We start from the raw sequence: 21,538 nt of genomic DNA, 5'->3' as shown, positions 1-21,538 counted from the left end.
CTGCTTCCCCACCCCCCATACTCGCCGTGACTACTGGCTCTTTGCTGATCTTAAAAAAATGCTCCAGGGAAAAAGATTTGGCTCAAATGAGGAGGTCATCGCTGAAACTGAAGCTTATTTTGAAGCGAAAGATAATTTTTTTTATAAGCATGGTATTGAAAAATTGGAAAAACGTTGGAACCATTGTATCACCCTGATTATGTTGATGAATAAAAAAATTGACTTATTGATCCATGTGTTATTTATCGATTATCTTGATAAAGGAAATACCAATCATAGTGAATATTATATAGCGTTATTGGAGCGTTTTAAGGCTGAAATTGCGAAGAAACGACCGCATATGGCAAATAAAAATATTTTGTTTTATCTTGAAAACGCTACATGAATTGAACTTTGAGTTGCTTTGCAGACCTGAAAAAAGGCTCGTCTGTTCGAAATTTTGCACAAATGAAGAGGTTGCCGCAGAAAATGAGGCCTATTTCGAGGCAAAAGATAAATCGTTCTGCAAAAGTGCACTCTAAAAAAATTTGAATTTTACAGGTGACTTAATTCCTCATACGGTGTAATTCATAAAGACTTAATTTGTAAAATGACGGAAAATTTTATTTGTAATGACTTAATGTTAGAATAGCTTGAATTTTACTGGTTTCGACTGTAACTTGCATTATGCTAGCAGGTGCGACTGTATGAATTTAAATGCACCTTTTACCAACCAAGCATATGTATGCTTCTGTGGCTCAGTCGATCAACAGACGTACTTGCGATCCAATGATTCTTGGTTCAAGTCGCGGCGGTTGCTATCAGTACTCTTTTTTTCTATTTCAACGAATTTCATGCATGGAGTTTTAGACACAATATTAAATGTGCTTCGACGTAAGTTTGGGTGAATTGCGACGCTCCATTTATGTGCATCTAATAAGATGTAAAATCACAGGGTTTTTTAAGTGTGTGGTATTGACATGTTAGAGCGGCTCTAGAATGATTGCGTTGCTCTTGTTGGAGATTACGTTGAGGAATAAAGTTAATTTTAAATAAAAAAAATCGTGTTCTTTTTCTTAGGAACGGGTCTTTTCAGCCCATGTGTTAAGCTATGGATGTTAACATTCACTTTTGAAATTATTGTTAGTACACGGAAAGACCGCATTTTAGCGAAAAAATTAGTTGATTTTCTGATTTTAGTTAGTAATTTTTTGAGACAACTAAAAAAATGTTACTTTTGCTAATTTAGATTTTTTAATTCTCATTCCCTTAATAATAGTAAAATATTTGTTGAAACGGCTATTTTTTTAGTTGAATTCACCAATTAAACGTGCTGTCATTTCTTAGCTAAGGCACCCTCCATTTCCATTCAACGAATTTCTTAGTTGAATTAGAGAAATAAAACGTTGTTTTCAACCAACATAAATGATTGAATTGGATTCTGCAATTTGTAGCTATATGGCGCATTGTCACCGGAAAAATGTTAACACCGTAATGACTAGATGGCACACTACTACCGAAAAAAAAAAATTCAGTCGCGTTTGTCTTTTCTATATTGATAGGTATAAATACGATGTTGTATTGGAGAAAAAGACATAAACGAAATATAAACATCATTTTGAAATTTTTTTTCTTCTAAATCGCTGTTTTCTTCATTCGAAAACTTTGAGCACTCGGAAAACGAAAACCGAATACAAGTAATACAGCGGACGGCGTAGCCCGGAAGGTTGGAAGATACAAAAAAACATCATTTGACATATACAATTAGAGTGCAACATTCAAAACTCACTTCACTGTTCCGCGTAAAAACATTTTTACGCACAATCGCTTCAAATGCGCACAAATTCTGAATGAATACACTTTCCACTAAGAGTTTACGTCACTTACATATCGGTTTAGAAATTTATATATGGACATATCGCAACACATGTGAACAACATCAAAATAGTTTGCAAGCAGTTTCAACAAGACTATCCTTTTTAGCTTTTGAATGTATTGTTTTGCTTTGACACTTCTCATGAGTTTTTGGCTAATAAACTTGTTGCTAAAACCAATTTTATTTTTGTTTTCTTTGTGCTGTCCTTCAGCAATGATGGTGATACAAATTGTCTGAGTTTAATAACAAAATTAGTTGTCAATGAGAATTTCGTGTTGGATTGAATTATTGCTGGTTTGTGTCCGGATATTCGCCAACTAAACACATATTCTAAAATTAAAAGTTTTTTTCAGCAAAGTAAATTTTCAATTTTAACTAATTTCATAGTTATTTTGGAAATTTTGTTGTTAAAATTAACTAATTCAAAAACAGTAATACTAAGCTAATTTCGGTCGTTCCGTGTAATGCTCTCCTTGCTAAAGCAAAATGCTATATTTCGAACGATTAACATGGATTTATGTCCGGACCATCAGTTACCACAAATCTTCTCCAACTTGTTTTGAACACTTAGAACACGGAGCGGAAGTGGATGTTATTTATACAGATTTAAAGCTGCTTTCTATACAAATGACCATGATATTCTGCTAACAAAGTTGTCTAAACCAGGGATTTCAGAACGTATAACGAATTGGCCGAGACCATACTTGACTTGCAGAACTTTACGTGTTAATCTTGCCTCAACTAAATCCTCCAGTTTCTCTAACTCGTCTGTAGTACCCCAAGAAAGCCACCTAGGTCCGTTGCAGTTCATTCTGTTTTTCAACAACATATTAATAGTTCTAAGGCCTGGATGTAAATTAGCGTATGCCGATGATTTAAAGTTTTATTTCATCGTTCGATATACTGAGGACTGCGTTTGCCTACAAGCTATAAATAATACTAATATTACCATTGTTTTTCACTCGAAATTTCATGTGGGTAGTACTGCCCACCGTATCCACCTCTTCACCGGTCCTGTATATTATACATTAAAAGAGAAATTGCACTCTTGAACTTAGACAGCAAACCAGTATTGATATTTCCAATTTACTGACTTTATCTCTGGATCAGCGATGCAAATATGACCTCGAATTCGAAATCAATCAATCAGTACACATTAATTTTAAAACCATTTCCCATTTCTCGTGTTCATTGCAGATTCCAAACCAACCAACGATTAAAATTGACATCATTAACTCATCCATAAACAGTGAAGTAAGTTAAACATCCGCACAACCGAACCGCACCAGCAGAGGGCCGAGTTGGGCTATGTAAATATTACCCATTTCGTGCGTTTGTCCAACATCGTCAGTGCTCGGTCCGTTGATGTATCCCACCGGAGGCACTGATTGACATCATCGAAACCAAGGGGAAAAAATCAAGTTCAATGAGGCCACCAACTGATTATCGACGACGAGCGGCCAGCACCATCGATGATTGCTCGGAAAGCCACCGACCACCGACGCTGACAGTGGTGGTTAAAAATTAATACTCTACATGCAGGAGGCACTCGGGGAAGGGGTATTATGTTGAGCTTGAATCGACCACCGGCCACATCCGGAAAGCTGTCGATGACAAGCGGTTTGACCTGGTACTTTGGAGACTACCGCCACCGGCTACTGCTGCCGTTGCTACTGATGCTGGTGATTGTTACTGGTTTCAGGTCCGGTTTGGGAACTGCCGTTGGCTCCCCTGATAGCGATATGGACGAGCGGCCATTCCTTTCCGCATCGTCCAAGCTGTGCGGAGGAACTCTGACAGCTAGCCATGGAACGATTCAAACGCCGAATTTCCCGGAACGCTTTCCAGTTCCGATCAGCTGCGTCTGGATCATCGACGCATCGGCGGTGGTCGGTGCGAACAATTCTATCGTGGTTTATCTTACCCAACAGTACGTCCTGAGCGGGCTCCGTTTCACCGAGTACATGTACTACAGTGAGGATTATAAAGTGCCAAGTATGAATGTTTTCGAACTAAGCGAAGACGACGTTACCAATGTGCCGTGGATAAAGTTTAACAGTCCGTACCTGGAGATACGGTTCACCATGGACAATCTGTACGGGACGCATCTGAGGGCGTTGGATCGCTTGCTGGATGTGTACGGGTTCAACATCACCTACGAAGTCGATTCCGTTAAGCCGTACCAGTGCAATGCCCTACAGTGCCGCTTCCTGGGCCATTGCTACGCAAAGCAGGACTATTCGTGAGTATTTAAATTGTTAATTATTTCTACCGTAGCGTTATTTCGATCAAAGTATCTTCAACCATTCTGTTGCTTGCAGATTTGAATACACAGAAACAGAACCCGAGCCAAATAAAATGCTTTCCATATTTGTTTCGTCTACCAGGTGCAAGATTTTCACATGAATTCAATTGTTGGTTCGGTGTTTTCGGTTGGTGAACGCGCATTACCACATTTCGTAACCGGTGACTACTGATATCTGTTTGGGAAATAATGCTCTATTAAAATGCAAAAATACCAGTACAACCGTATTTGGCTCGGAAATAATATGAATCGAAAAGCAACTTTATTCATTTTTTTTTGTGCGAAACGCAATTTGGTTGTTTTCAAACACAGTAACAGTAACAGTAAATGAAGTTGAATGGAATAGTATTACAGTTGAATAAAACTGACAAATTGGTCCAACAAACGATTCAATATTTAGGACCATGCGATGTTTTTGTGTTTAAAAACATGCTTAATCCACCTAGCAGTGAGATGATGCCTTTTTTATCAATCCGCATGTGTTTTTTGCATGAATATCCTTCAGTGATTCAGTTTTCATGACATTAGTCTAATGTCCGTCGTTTTAGGTAGCAATTTGCGATTTTAATCACTCATTACTCTGTAATGTCGAAACTGCAAATCGAATCGAATTTGAATCTAAAAGTGTAACAATCGATTAAACATTCCATGATATGTCGAAGTAATTTCCACTTTAGAGTTTAGGGTAATTTAAGGTACTTCCAGAGCTGGTATTCAGGAACCAGCATAACCCAAACCGATTCGTATGGCCATTATAGTATATCGCTTTGAATTTTAAAAATTCATCATCCTACAATTCCAGAATCGGAAGTCAGAATTGGATAAAATTGGATTTATTTTGATTAGAACTTTTGTTTCTGAAATTCGATTTGGCTTTTTTGAGAAAACGATTGAGCTTTGAGAAACAATTCGATACTGGCACCGAAATTCGAAATTCGGTGTAGCCGAAGTCAGACAAATTCACCTGAGTAGCTGTATAGTTTACATTTGATTCAAAATGTTTGAAAATCAATGTAGACATCTTTGAGGAATCGTAGTGCGAATTAAATTTTTGGGTGCCTTCCGAAACGAAAACTGAATACAACCAAAAATGAAATAAGTTTGTTTGGTTATCGACTATCCAAATCTGCTAACCCGATAAACCTGATTAATTTATGTGAAATAGACATTTTTATACTAATCACCCTGTATCTCCGAAACCGCAAGTTGGATCTGACTGAAAAACAAGATGTTTTATAGAATCTTAAGACTTTTCATTTAAATCTTAGATCGGTTCAGCCATCTATGAGAAATATGAGTTACACTATTTTAATTTAGTTTCACATATCATCCTGTAGTTCCGGAATCAGAGGTCGGAACCAAACATAATTCAGGAACCTTGTATACGACTTTTCATATGAATCTGAGTTTGTAGAAAACGGTTGAGTCATCTCCGAAAAAAATTGAGTGAAATTTTTTGTCACACACGCATTTGCTGATCTCGACGAACTAATTCGAATGGTATATGGCTGTTATGTTCTTCCAGCATTTATTGCTGTTAAAAGTTTAAATCAATATAATTATGGAATTGCTTTCAACTGCCATCATCTGGTTTACATATGGCATATTCGAACGATTATGTTGCCAAAAACGAACCGTGCTAAAATCGGTCTGAGGCAAAATTTCATGAAAAAGAATGCTGTACACAGTGTTTTTGGCAATTAGAAACAATTGTATGTAACAGTAAACAGTGCACAAAAATATCCATATCTCTGTTAAAAATAAATGAATTTTGACAATCTATGACTTGTTGGACAGCTATTACCGTGCGAAATCTAAGTCTAAAAACATTTTCTGTTTTTAAGGTCAATTGTGACAGATATTGTCAAAAAACTGAAAATTTTGACATAAAACTTTGTATAACTTAAAAAGTAAACATCCGATCTCAAAACCGAGCAGGTATGGGTGCGCATAAAACTATTTGATTTCTCACTTTTCGTTTGTGCGATTTATCTTCCACCGGACCGTTGTCGTGACTTACAGCTTATTAATGCACACATTGAGTCGTTGAACGAAATTTCGTCTGCTCAAGCGCTGCCCATTGACGAAATCATGATTGTCGGTGATTTCAACTTTCCCGGCTTACATTGGTGTGCTACTTCCGATGGATTTTCGTTTGCTGACCCCGTATTATCAACATTCCATATTGGGATTACCACTCTGCTCGACGGGTACAATCTTAATTTGTTACGACAGTTAAATAATGTCGTCAATGAGAACGGCCGAATGCTCGACCTCTGCTTTTCCAGCAAATCTGACGTCGCACCCAGGATCAGTGCTGCTACATTTCCTCTTGTCAAATCTGTTCGACATTATCCTCCGCTGCATATTATTCTCGAGACTAAACGTTTGTCCAGCAACCGTGACGCACCTGCCATCATCAGCTATAATTTTAAAAGAGCCGACTATACTAGCATGACTGACTTCCTATCGAACATCGACTGGGATGAAATTCTTGACAATGATGATGTCAACGCCGCTGTTCAGACCTTTTGTAATGTTTTGATGCATGCGATTGATTACTTCGTACCAAAACGGTCCAGACGAAATTCTCGACATCCGCCGTGGCAAACTGTTGAATTAAGACATTTGAAAACTTCCAAAAGAGCTGCTCTGAAACAATACTCCAAACATGGTGGATATGTTCTGCGAAATCGTTATGTGAAGATAAATTAGATATACAAAAAAAACCGCGAAGCGTTGCCATGCACGTTACTTAAATAATATACAACGTACAATAAAATCTAACCCGAGAGCTTTCTGGAAGCATGTTAATAAGCAAAGGAAAGAATTCGGTTTGTCATCACAAATGCAATTCGGAGATCGTGTTGGTTCGTCTACTCAAGAAATTTGCCAGCTGTTCTCGGAAAGGTTCGCAAGTGTTTTCTCTTGCGATTTTCTATCTCCGCAGGAAATAGCACGCGCCGCGAATAATGTTCCTGTATCCAATTATGCTTTGCACTCGATCAATATAGACGAGGAATCGATACAAACGGCAATCGTTGGTATGAAGGCTTCCACCTCTGCAGGCCCAGACGCCATACCAGCAGTCATCTTAAAGAAATGTTCAACCGGGTTAATTGCCGTTTATTTAATATGTCACTAGCTACGGGAGTATTCCCCAACTTATGGAAAGCTTCATTCATGTTTCCGGTCTACAAGAAAGGAGACAAAAGAGATATAAACAACTACCGTGGTATAACTTGTATAAGCGCTATCCCCAAGCTGTTCGAAAAAGTAATACTGACTCCAATTTTCAATCATTGCAAGCAGTATATCGATGATTCCCAAAATGGGTTCCACAACCACCAATCTATTATCCTTTTCATTTTACGTGACCAACGCTATGTCAAATGGTTTTCAGACGGACGTAATCTATACCGATCTTTCCCTCGCGTTCGATAAAATTAACCATGACATCACAATAGCAAAACTGGATCGACTTGGTAACCGTCCTTCCATGGATACATTCATATCTCAGGAATCGTCATCTTGTGGTTAAAATTGATGATTGTGCTTCGGAAGAATTTGTTGCAACATTAGGAATTCCGCAGGGGAGCCATCTCGGCCCTTTGATCTTCTTGCTTTACTTTAACGACGTTAATTTTTCTCTGGAAAGACCGCGCATATCTTTTGCAGATGACCTTAAGATCTACCGTGTTATTCGCACCATAGATGATGCGACGTTTCTTCAGCGACAATTGGCAATCTTTTCGGATTGGTGCAAATTGAATCACATGACCGTTAATCCAGAAAAATGTTCGATCATAACGTTTACGAGAAAAAAAGTGCCTTTGAAATTCGAATACTTTATTGAGCGATTCATGATTGGTAGATCGACGTGCATCAAGGAGCTCGGCGTTTTTCTTGACGAGCAGTTAACATTCAAGCAACACACCAACTACATTGTGGCTAAAGCTTCTCGCTGCCTTGGATTCGTGATGAGAACGGCTAAGCATTTTACGGATGTTTACTGCTTGAAATCCCTATACTGTTCACTCGTTCGCTCTACTCTGGAATATTGTTCAGCTGTTTGGAACCCTCACTACCTCAATGGCGTTAATAGAATCGACTCGATTCAACGTAGATTCGTTCGATTCGCTCTTCGCCGTTTACCTTGGACCAATCCTCATCAACTACCGAGCTATGAAAGTCGCGGATTGCTAATCGGTCTAGACACACTGCAAGTAAGACGGGAGCTATCGCGTGCTTTAATGATAGCAGACATTTTGAATGATAGAATCGACTGCCCCACTTTGCTGCGTGAAATCAACATCAATGTTCGTCCTCGAGCTCTCCGCAACAACGCTTTTCTTCGACTTCCTTTACGCCGCACTAACTACGGGATAAACGGTGCGGTTATCGGCTTACAACGGTCATTCAATCGAGAGTCATCTGAGTTTGACTTCAATCTTTCACGGCATAAAACCAGGACCAAATTCTTACATAGTATTAGAATTAATCATTAGGACCACATCGTGTCTGGTGATTTTACAATAAATAAATAAATAAAACCATTCAATAGCGTTAAGGGTGACGGGAGGACCTTTCATTTGCAACTAGTTTGATCAAAATCGTTCCAGCCATCTCTAAGATTTGGACACACATACACACACGGACATTTGCTCAGTTCGTAGAGCTAAATCGATTGGTATATGACACTCGGCCCTCCGGGCCTCAGAAAATTTGTCTAAAGTTTGAGCGGATTCTACACCTATTTTTTATATGGATAAAAAATGGTAAAAAGGTAAAAATAGCTATGCGACTTATGTACTTTCTAGATTCATTGTCATTGTTCCGATTCCAGGTAATTTTGAAATAACCTGTTATTTTATTAGACTGCTTAAACTAGAACCAAGTGGGAAGAACATTGAAAATATTTTACAAAAATATGTTTACTATATTCGCAGGAATAAATTCGAAACGAAGTTACGTAGTATTCTCACTGTATGCTTCAGTTTTCTCCTTTTCGTTACCGTAAATTTATTTATTTCACAGCTAAATTTCTTGCCGAATCTTTCAGTAATCTTTGTTGGAATATGTCGATTTTTGTGATAAAGTCTACTACGTGGAATGAGACGAAACTTCTAACCTAACAAAGATAAAGTCGATTTTTTACCGTGAAAACCTTATTTTATTTTTCAATATAATCTTCATCCAGAGCGACCCATCCAACATTTTGAAGCTCTTTGAAAAAAAAAGATTTGTCAAGGCCATCAAAATAGGCTTCCGTTTTGGCAATGACCTCTGCATTCGATGAAAATTTCTTTCCCTAGAGAAACCTTTTCAGGTTTGGAAATAGATAATAGTCGCTGGGGGCCACATCTGGAGAATACGGGGGATGGTGGACCAATCAGTACCGCAAGTCACTCAATTTCACCTGTTTTATCAGGATACGAAAACTAGAACTCGTCTGACACGATCAGCAGTTATTCAAACACTAGTGGATAGATTGTAATGAAATTTGGTATTGGGCCATCTAGAGGCTTGTTCCCAACAAAATAGACACGGTTCGAAACTATTCACGTCTTTTCTGTGAGAGGCCCGGGACTTTTCATTCCATGTAGTACTCGTACAAAAAGTTTCATTCAATTCTGAAAGGGTGCTGCCAACATTTGCTCGAGTTGGTTCGAAATACGTTTCCCGTTAGGAAGATCAACATTTGCTGACTTGATTCTATTTTTCTATCGAAAAACCATCAACAGTTTCATATGCCATATTCAACGCAGTATTAGCAGTATTGATGGGAAGGATATTCGAGTACCATTCGAGACCCTACTCCTAATACTTTTGAAGTTCCCTTTCAACACAACGTTCATAAGAACGGTTTTGATAATTACAGAATGGTTGAATTCAAAGCGTATTGCATTGAAAAATAGCTCTGATGACTGCATCAACAACCGCTAGATATAATATCTAACCTGGAAATCACAGTTCGTTTGTTAACCGCGTGAAAGCTGTAAACGTGTTACTTGGTCGCTACACAGCACATCGTTTTTTTTTTCTCTGGCATACATGCGAATTTTTTCACAAGAATTTAATGAATGACCTTCGGCTTCGAGATTTCCGCAAGTTTCCATCACTTCGCGGGTCGCACTCACTCTGGTGGCGTTGTCCTAATGTTGTTTCCCTTCTACAGTTTGGCAGTATTCGTTTCTAGTGAACCGTTTTCATTTTTACAATCACTTCTGTGGAATTCAGTAAGTTCAGTTCTTTCAATTACTGACATTTATTGCTGAAAATTGTTCACATTCCATTCAATCGACTATCAAATATTTTACATTTTTTTTTAATTTTACAATCTTTCATTTTTCTTAAATTACTTGATAGAAGGTACCTTCAAACAAAAAAACACCAAATCTATGTGATTAAAAGCGGACTAATACCATCAGTACTCGTATGGCAACTGTCACCCTCGGAGGCGCGCATTCTCGTTCGGGAACTAACGACCTATAAACTTTAAATATTTAAATAGGAGCTTTCGCGCTTGTACAACACCACTAATGCCATTTCAAAATAAAAGCATTGCATGTTACGGGCTGTTTTGTTGGTTATTGCCACCCTTGGCATTGGTGTGCACTGCAGTAACCATCCGCAAACCGACCGGAGCTTTCGGCTGCCAGAATGTACAAGTACATACTTTGCGAGTGCAGTTATCCGAAAAGGCGGCGGTGAACCGGCCAGGCAACGAGCAAAAGCAAAAGCAAAAGAACGGACATTTTTTTTTCCGCCGAACTTCCGCATTGCTCCCCGGTGCAACATGTACATAAGCTGGCACGAAATGAGATCGGAATGGCGATACTCTCGTAACATTTCGCAAATCCGATGGTGTTAAAATCTTCAATGTTTCGAAATGGATCATTGGGGTTTTGAGGACAACCATCCGTTGCCGGGCTAATTTGGCATTCATGAGAATTTCGAAGTTTGCTTCTTCAATTGATGGGATTACTAATGCCTGCGTTCAGTTTCATTAGTAGTTAATTTGTTACTTTGATGGAGAAAAAATTAATTGAATTGAAAATGTTTCCAGCAGAGTTGTAATCAGCTAACTTCATCCAGACCTGCCAAAAGTGTTAGGTATGAATAAAATATTATGCACTAGCAGTATTGGCATCGTAAAGATTTATGCACCTTTTCAAATTTCAACCATTCTCATAGCATGGGGTATTTAAAATAATTAATGTTGCAATTATGAATACACCACGACTAGTGATATTTTGGAGCATCTGATCCCAGAGAACAACAACTTTCTTTTATTACCCTCTGTTGGTTTTCTCTTTGTTTTATTATTTCTAGCCAAACCAAACATTCAGTTGAAGGGATTCCCGGGTTTTTCAAATGAACTGCCATCATACCGAAAATTTTACAGCGAGAAACGCAACGCAATACGTACAGAAGCCGTACTGCATTGAAACCCGCCGGGAATAAATCCCTGTCACTTAACGTTGTAGACGGGTTGGGCTGCTGCAGAGCTCCGTTCGCATGGCAAACGACTGGAACAGTGACTATCAACGTGACAGCATTTTGTGGCCAGGCGGTGGCTTTAGTTTTCCTCTTTGTTTCTAATGTGAACTGGACCTAGAGACAGAAAATAAAGTGACCTTTGTTTATTTATTTTTGTCCAGTTCTAGGTCGCAGCATAAGTTGCATTTGAACTTTGTTGATGAATGCAAAGCTGGCCTTGGATTATGCTTGGATGACAGTCGAAGCAACTCAGAAATATCATATTTACATGTACTGGTCATACTTGCATAATAGTCCCATATGAGAAATTGGCATATTCATTAAAAGACGATTTTGTTTTCATTATATTTTTATATTTTGTACTACGAAACCTTACATCTTGGTATTATTGCATTGAAAATTTGTTAACACCTCTTATATATCTATATTCCAAAACATTAAATAAAACCAAAAATCTAAATGGGGTATTTTGGTGTATTTAGTTTTCATGAAATTATGTTAATGACCGTCATCTCAAGTGACACTATGAAATTTCAATCACTCATTACCCTGAAATTTCGGAACTGCACGGCGGATCGAAAAAAGAACTTGTATGAAACCATGAAATTATTACACCCAAACCTCCGTTTACGAACACTTTTTTTACGTTACCTCTTTTTACGTAACTCTTTTTACGAACCATATCCCAAATAACGTAAACTTTTTTTACGAATCAACTTCGTAAAAAGAGGTTTTTGCATCCAATGAAAACAATTTCCAGCTCCATGGAAATTACTACAATATGGGTATTTTTGGACCGGGATTGATGAGTAGATGACGGAAAACGATGTTTGAAAGCGCTTCAAAAATCAAAATGGTGAGTTCAGTTGTATCGGTATTCTTTGACGATCATTACGATATGATTATATATCGTTCAAAAAAAAATTTTGCTTCTTTTTGTGAGGGTTTTTAAGGAATATCGACAAACCGGAAGTCGCCATCTTGGATTTCCGAACTACTTCAAACATCGTTTTCCGTCAACTACTCATCAATCCTGTTCCGAAAATACCCACAATGTAAGGGTTTTCAGGAAATATCGATAAACCGGAGGTCGCCATCTTGGATTTACAAACCACTTCAAACATCGTTTTCCGTCATCTACTCATCAGTCCCGTTCCGAAAATACCCACATTGTAAGGATGTTTAAGAAATATCGATAAACCGGAAGTCGCCATCTTGGATTTTGAACCGACCCCAAACATTATTTTCTTGCACCCACTTATCACATCCGTTCCGAAAATGGCCATGTGATTGGGGGTTTCCACATTCATTACACAAAACTTTTTTTACGAAGTAAATTCCAAATAACGTAGACTTTTTTTACGAACCAAATCCCCAATAACGTAAACTTTTTTTACGAACTACCTCCATTTACAAACTCCCATTTAGTTCGTAAATGGAGGTTTCGGTGTACTTTTAATCTGACAATCAATTAGGCATTCCGTCAGATGTTAAAATGAGTTCCGCTTCAGAGTCATTGATCTTTATTTACGGTACTTCCAGAACCGGTATTCAGGGATAAAAACGGTTGGTGTAGCGAAAAATTGAAAGGACGCACAGTGGTTCAAAACTGGAAAAAGACGGTCAAAAGTCTGGAGTGAGTTTCACTGATTTTTAAGAGATAACGTGTCTTCGAAGAAGTTTTACAAGATTATATTACGCTTCTTTTGAAAGTGGCACTTCAAGATTTGTTAAGGGGGTAGTACCAATTTCGAAAAATAATATTTTTTTTCACAAACAAAATTTTTTTTCTATCTCATTTTGGCGAAAAAAACATTTGAAGTATTTTTGCCGAAGATATAAATAATGTAAAAATAATATTTTTTTAAATATATTCACTTTATTTTGAAAACAGTTTTTTTTTGTTTTATCTACCTGGAATATATCTCTATTACCTAGGTATCCACTACAAAGTGCGCATAAATACGCATAAACATGCTCATGCTTGCACGCGCAACTTGACAAAATTGTTGTGATTATTATTTTGTTTACTTTTTGACAATTAAAAATATTAGAAAAATCTAAGTGGAACTCAATGCAATTTTTTAGGCCTATTCAAAGTTAGTTTTAAATATTCAAAATCCGAAAAACTATCAAAAGTTCAACACATATTAGAAAAATGGAAAAATGTTCTCCAAACAAAATATGAAAAAGTATTGTGAAAGTAAAAACCTTTACGAAGAGATTTCATTTTTAAACATGTAAATAAATTGAGTTATCGCGAAGCAAGACGATATATTGATCGTGCGAGCTCACTTAGAGATGTGCGAAGAAGCTACGAACCTATCAGCTCTTTAAAGGGAATTGATTCAATGTATCAGCTCATCAGCTCATTTAGATTGAACTGAAGGTTTGTTTCGAGTACCGTTTTTTGCGCCGTTTTTCTTTCATATGCATGATCGAAATCATTGATGCACAAAGAACAATGATATGCGAACTAACTTGTCTGCGAATTATTATTATGTCATATTTGAGAATATCTGCAAAAGTGGCATCCCTGAATGTACCTTAGCCTACTGAGTGAGAGGTAAGATTTCTTATTGACAATGGCTCATTCAATCTGTTGAAGAAGGATAGATACACATTTGCAAGAACGAACAAAAGCTCATGTACACATTTCTTCTCATTTATAACTCGCTCTTCAAGAGTCGAGCTCGTAGCTTGTTTTCTCCTTACCAGCAGGGATGCCAGGTCATTTTATTTTCAAAAAGCTGTGGCATCCAAAAACTATCACTATTTCCTACCGCTCTGTAATTTTTGGTGCTAAACTCCGATCAATTTTATAAATCTATGATCGATTTCAGAATCTGTGTAAATCTGTGACTATTTTCAGAAATCTGGGAAAATCTGAGCCATTTTTGAAATCCGAGCAAAAGGTTGAAAATCTGTGAAACACAGATTAATCTGTGAACCTGGCATCCCTGCTTACCAGTGCGGTGAACTGGTGAGCTGCGGTTCTTTTCAAAAGAGCTGTGAGCAATAAGCTCACTTCAAAGATTTGATTCACTGGAATAGCTCAGGAGCGAATTGCACATCTCTACGCTCACTGCAAAAGTGAGTTACAGTAATAGCAGACGCGTGACGCCCTCCATTTTTTAACCATTCATGGATTCAGCATGGCCATAGTGAAAATGAGTCACACGAATAGTACTCAGGATATTCTCATTGGAAAATAAATTGGATTGGGAATATATTTTCCTATAAGTATTGTAAAAGTTTTTTGCATTAAGTTGCATATTTCGCTTCAGTACATGGTTTCCTAGGTAAAAATAGGTAAAACGATGTATAACTTTTCCAGAAAAAAAATAAACCTACGCATCACCTTCTACAAAATTATGGGATTTTATATTTTCTACAATTATTCCAAATAAAGTATGCATAAAAAACTAACTTGAAACAAGTTATGATTAGAAAACTAGTTTTAAGGGGGTTGTCATAACTAATATTGAAAAGGCCTAAAAAAAATTCCATCGAGTTCCACTTAGATTTTGTTTTATAGTATTGAGCATATCTTTTCCTATAAATTTTGTAAAAATCAGCTGCATAAAGTTGCATATTTCGCTCCGATGTAAAGTTTTCCATGAAAACGGTTTGTATATTCGGAACGGCGCGACCTAGACTTTTGATATATTTGAAAAAGTAAATTATTTTCAATAGTTTTAAAACTTTGTAGAAGAAAAAAAAATCTATCTCTTCAGAAAAAAAGCTATGGCTATGGGCCATGAACAATTAGGGATAGAATCAAATTATGCGGTATATATTTGCGAAAAATTTTTTAAAAGCAACTATGCATTGAAAAACGGTTTGGCAGGTACTGATTTATGTCCACGTTTTTATTGATTCGAACCACTGTGGGACGTATGAATTGAAATAATGTTGAGGGTAACTTTGATGATTTTTTGGTATCGTCATCTTCTATTACAGTTTGAATTTTAAAAACTCATCGCCCTGTAATTCCAGAATCGGAAGTCGGAATCGGATACAATTTACCAATTATGTGTGGGACCATAGCTCTTTTAATTAAAATTTTTGTTTACGAAATTCGTTTTGGCCTTCTTTGAGAAAACGATTGAGCTCCCTTATTCCCGATACTTTCGGAAATGGAACTGTTAAATCGGTGTAACCATAGTCAGGTTAACACTCCAAACACCAAGCCTGAAAAAAAGTTGGAACGGTAACTTCGAGCTATCATAGCTCAACTGTTTCTTCAACGAATCTCAATGCATTTTAAACTCTCGAATTTTGTTAAGTTCGTAGATTGATTTAAAAACTGTGTAGCAGACAATTGGTTAAGGAAAACCAATGAAAATTTGATTTTTCTCGTTCCAGGTTTTTTCACGCGCCCAAAATGCCTCATCTGCTTTCCTATTTTCTTTCCTTTGGCATCAACGTCGCATATAAAATATTGAAAACTTCAACTTTACCGAGTCATAACTTTGTCGTTAGTCAAAAGTGTCCAGTGTCCAAACTGGTTCCCCATTGGAAAGGTACTAGTTCCAGAAATAAAATTCACTGGAACAAACGAAAAATAGGGTTGTCTACCCAAAGTTATGTCGAGCAGAAATGCAATATTTTGACGGTGTTTCATTGCCATTTCTGCTCGAAAGTGCAAAACCAGAGCAATCCACGCCACCAGTGTTTCTCAATGAAAAACGCCATTAGATTCGTCAGTGCAGAGCAGTTCAAATTGAACTGCTTGTTGCAAACTTGAACACAACCAGTATATGCCGAAAACAACGTTTTGATTTGGCACGTCAGGAGAGACGTGGTACTTCGGTACTAAATAAATAAGTGTTTTGTAAGTAGCATTAACTTTACGTCTGCTTAGCGGTTCAAGTTGAACTGTTTAAGTTTTCAATAAGCAGTTCAATTTGAACTGCTTTGCGGCGACGAGTCTAAGACGAAACGTAAAGAACAGTCATTCAATGAATTTGTTTCATATAGGTTACAGTCATTGAAGTGTAATAACATGTGCTACTTGGGAAGCGATTTTGAAGGATTTCGGAATACCGGAGGGCAACTTTGAGAAACTATTTCGAATGCCTAAAAGTTTGACAGTACAGATTAGTTTGTTAGATCGACCCCTTAATACCAGTCCTCTGATAGATTATGCTACCAGCCACACTCGCTTGTGGTCTCAAATGGTTACGTGGGATGAGTATTTACTCGCTCCTAGTGACCTAACTCTCACGTGCAGTTTTCCTTTCAAAACATTCAATGTGAGCTATCCTCTTCGTGAGGAATGGTTGTCTAATTGTCTGGAACGACAATTTGATGAACACATAGTTTGTTATACGGACGGTTCTCTGTTGAATGGTCGTGCTGGTGCTGGTGTATACTGTCATGAAATGAGGCTGGAGCAGTCTCATTCACTTGGTAGATACTGTACTGTGTTCCAAGCAGAAATCTACGCGATTATGTGCGGAGTACAACCGGCACTTCAGCAGAGGATCTGTGGTAAACGAATTTATTTTTGTTCCGACAGTCAGGCAGCCTTAAAAGCACTCAGTTCGAATGACTCACGGTCGAATCTAGTGATCGCATGTCGAACTCAAATTGAAGACCTCAGCATTTCAAATGCTGTTTACTTCTTATGGGTACCCGGCCATTCTGGTATTACTGGAAATGAATGGGCTGATGAGTTGGCTAGAGCTGGTGCAACGAATGATTTCGTTGGTCCTGAACCAACTTTACAACTTTCAACTAGTTGGATAAAGCACAAGATTCGTTCTTGGGCTGCATCCAAACATGCCAGCTACTGGCGCAGCTTGCAAACTTGCGCTCAGACAAAAGCATTTCTACCAGATTTAAATCTGAAAATGTCAAAATGTCTACTGCATTTCTCCAAGCATCATTGCAGTATTCTGGTCAGAGCTCCGACTGGACATTGCAAACTCAATTATCACATGGCTACTATTCAACGTGCTAAGTATTATTCGTGTGATTTGTGTGAATGCGATTATGGTACTTCATATCATCTGATATGTAACTGTCCCGCATTGACGGAGCTACGTATCCGGGTTTTTGGTTCTCCATACATGGTTGAGTCTGTGTATGCGGAGCTAAAATTGAAGGAAATTCTCTCGTTTCTCACCCAATGTGGTAAGGAGCTATAGTCAGAAGGGTTCATCGTTCTTCCTGGAATGAATGAATCCCTTCTGTATTCACCTTTAATAGGGTTTAGCAGATTGTTTGGCATCCTTTAGGGGGTGCCGAATCTACTTCTGCTCGTACATACTGCGAATCGTTCTGCATTCTTCCGGGAGTGCAGAATGGTGTCGCTTTTGTAAGATCTCTAAATCCTCTCGGGGGTTGGAGGTTTTATTAACAGCAGACTGTTCGGGACCTCGTAGAGGTTCAGAATTTACTTCTGCTTCCACGAAATGTGAGCAGATTGTTCGGCATCCCTTAGAGGTGCAGAATTTACTTCTGCTTTTATGTGTTTTTGTGTCGTCAATTTTTCCCATCCTCCTAGTTGAACCCTTACCATTTCCTTTCAATCCTTCCTTCTTATATATCGGGAAAATGATGCTAAAAACAAATTGATGGCAAGGCACAAATCTCCAAATATCAAAGGGAACGTGCCATTTGAGCCAATTATTGACTACAAATAAATCTTGTTATCATGTATTCATATTTATGACACAGCTTTTTTTTTTCGTTTTCCGAGTAGGGTTTTTCATGTTCTTGCGGTTGACCAGGACTGTGGGGAATTGATGGCGTTTTCTGCAGTCCGAGGGATCGTACATGGTATGCAATACCGTTCCATACCTGAGACTTTTTCAGGAAACTTGGGCAAATGAGAAACTAAGACGATTAAAACATTTGAAATGGACAGTTAACAGAGTTTCGATTTGTACAAGTCAAGTCTGGAAAAGTCTGCGGTAGGCAGTCGATCGTTGACAGCCATGAATTATCTGCATTTACAGTCTATGAACAACTCGCAAAAAGCTAGTTCCGAGCAATAGCGGGTAATTGAACTAGCTTTGGTTTTAATGGGTCGGATTAACGAGCTTTGTTCACGTACGAGACGAAAACAGAACCCGGTCAAAAAAAAATCCATTTCATGGATCAGTTCCAAGCAGTGCGATATCATTGCGACAGATCCAAAACTTTCCAGCTTCCGCTACATTTTTGCAATGCGATGGGATTCAGTCGTCTATCAGATTTCCTCTTCATTAGCCGGCTTGGCTCGGGTTGTTATTGATGAACGAACAATTAGCAACTTTCCAGCTCATCAATGCACAATAGCAAAAAATAAAATAAACTAATTGCATGAACGAGACTCCGGCAATCAGTATAGAGAACTCGCCGTCACGATGCAGCAACAATCATGCCACTGGCGCGAACCATTAGTCTTTGAGTCACCAGCAAATTGACCGTTAAATTATCTCTCGGAGGTACTCGAGTCCGGGTCGTATTGGGGCTATCGTTGAACCGACAATGCTGGAGGGGAAGAGATGAAACATCATCCACAACACTCCCATCGGATAGCGGTTGACTGACCGCATATCATCGGGAGTCCCCGGAGTCGGAGTCTTTGAGCGGTAGTTTTTTTTTGTATTTTCATTTGTCGTTAGAAAGCAGGACGGATGCTCATTCAGCCGGCATTTCAGTCCGATTTCCTTCCGCATCCGGTTCGACTTCCGGCTCGGTACACCCGGTAACTATATTCAACGATCGCCAGCCCCCTTAGGGGGTGGTGCCATTATCAACGCTCGGTTCACGGAGACCGCGACGCTGGAAAACCCGGTGACGAGAGTAATGACTTTGGCGACGTTGTTGGCTGACGGTGACAATTGACTTGGTAAGTCACTGACGTAGTTCCAGCAGTGAGCGGCTGAGTTCAAAGTGCTTTGGCAGCTGATGAAAAGGTTTCCATCTATTTATAGTTTGTTTTTGTGTCCTAGTTTGCCGGATCTGAAACGTTTCAGCGTTGGTTGACAATTATGGAAATGATTAATTTTTAGATTTTGTTGGAACGCACAGAAGTCTAAAACTGTGTTGGATGTGACGTGATTATTTGAGTTATACCGATTTGTGATTGAAAGTTTTATCTCACGCCTTTCACAAAAACTTCAATTTAACAAATAAGTCGTTTGTTTATATTTCCCAAAACGCCTTGATTCAACGAAACGCATCAATGTTTTAGTATGTTTGTCCTCATTTGGGAATGTTTCTGTATTTACATTCAACCGGATAGCTTATAAACCTCCAATCATTTCGATCCTTAGATTGACTTTATAAACGCGCTTTCATGTGACAGATAGACGTCAGTTAGCTGGAGATGGACACGTCAGTCTCACGAAAGATTGAAATCTCGAGATTTGGCACCCCATTGTATTCGTTTTCAATTTTTGTGTGAAGCTTTATAGTCTGGTTTGGCACCATAACGAGTCCGGTTTAGCCCCGCGGTTCCAGAAATATTCAATTTCGATTGGGTTAGTCTCTTGTTGATAATTTTTTCCAATTTCCAAAAAGCATCCGGTTCAGCCCCGACCCCTACTATATTATGAAAACTTTTTCCTAGATACTTAAGTCATCGTTATTTTTTGTTTTTGAGTTAAATTTTTTTGAAAATTTTTAGTTCTCATAGTCTCCGTGATTTTTTCTATTTTCGTTCAAAAAGAAGTTGTTCATAAATTTATAACCTTTGAACCACTCGACCGATTCCGCTAATTTGTGGATATTTTGTCATGAAATATCAAGTTTTTGGGGAAAATATGTGAATATTATACAGTTGGAGTATTGTGTTTTAGAACATCATTTGTATACCCTTTCAACGGTTTTCATGGTAACAGATCGGCTGTAAAGTTCGTATCGTTTCTATGAGAGGGCGCCACTAGAATTAAATCCATACCATTGTCAGTTAGTACCAACCTTCAAAAGATACGTGTATAAATTTGACAGTTGTCTGATTATTAGTTTGTGAGATATTGCATTTTGAGTGAAGCTACTTTTGTTATTGTGAAAAAAATGGAAAAAAAGGAATTTCGTGTGTTGATGAAACACTACTTTTTGATGAAAAAAAGTGCCGCCGATACCAAAAAATGGCTTGATGAGTGTTATCCAGACTCTGCACCGGGCGAAGCAACAATTCGTAAGTGGTTTGCAAAATTTCGTACTGGTCATATGAGCACCGAAGACGATGAACGCAGTGGACGTCCAAAAGAGGCTGTTACCGATGAAAACGTGAAAAAAATGCACAAAATGATTTTCAATGACCGTAAAGTGAAGTTGATCGAGATAGCTGACACCCTAAAGACATCAAAGGAACGTGTTGGACATATTATTCACGAATATTTGGATATGAGAAAGCTTTGTGCAAAATGGGTGCCGAGTAAGCTCACAATCGATCAAAAACAACAACGAATTGATGATTGAAAACCATGCTGAAATTGAACGAATTGGGCTTCGAATTGCTCCCTCATCCACCGTATTCTCCAGATTTGGCCCCCAGTGACTTTTTCCTGTTCTCAGACCTCAAGAGAATGCTCGCTGGTAAAAAATTTAGAAGCAATGAAGAGGTAATCACTGAAACTGAGGCCTATTTTGAGGCAAAGGACAAATCGTACTACAAAAATGGTATCGAAAAGTTGGAAGATCGCTATAATCGCTGTATCGCCTCTGATGGCAATTATGTTGAATAATAAAAACGAATTTTGGCAAAAAAAATGTGTGTTTCTATTAAACGATACGAACTTTTCAGCCGAACTGTTAGGTAGACCAATGGGCCTGTTTTACAATCTCAAAGAGGTAAGAAAGTGTTCATATTATAATCACCATAAATAAAGGAGGCGCATGGTCACAAACAATGAAGACTTGAGAATTTCATA

At 38.2% G+C, this 21,538-nt stretch overlaps 1 protein-coding gene across 1 annotated transcript in view; it reads left to right on the top strand.

Moving 5' to 3' along the window:
- Positions 1-21,538, top strand: part of LOC131429206 (low-density lipoprotein receptor-related protein 12-like) — a 272,621-nt gene that overhangs the window by 233,476 nt on the left and 17,607 nt on the right. Inside the window, exon 3 of the mRNA XM_058593256.1 lies at positions 3,053-4,097. Within this exon, the coding sequence (XP_058449239.1) occupies positions 3,421-4,097 (677 nt within the window). The 5' untranslated portion in view covers positions 3,053-3,420. The remainder of the gene's footprint in view (positions 1-3,052; positions 4,098-21,538) is intronic.

The sequence above is a fragment of the Malaya genurostris genome, chromosome 2 (assembly GCF_030247185.1).
Source record: "Malaya genurostris strain Urasoe2022 chromosome 2, Malgen_1.1, whole genome shotgun sequence".
In the NCBI taxonomy this organism is placed as follows: domain Eukaryota; kingdom Metazoa; phylum Arthropoda; class Insecta; order Diptera; family Culicidae; genus Malaya; species Malaya genurostris.
This window is presented reverse-complemented; position numbering and strand designations above follow the sequence as displayed.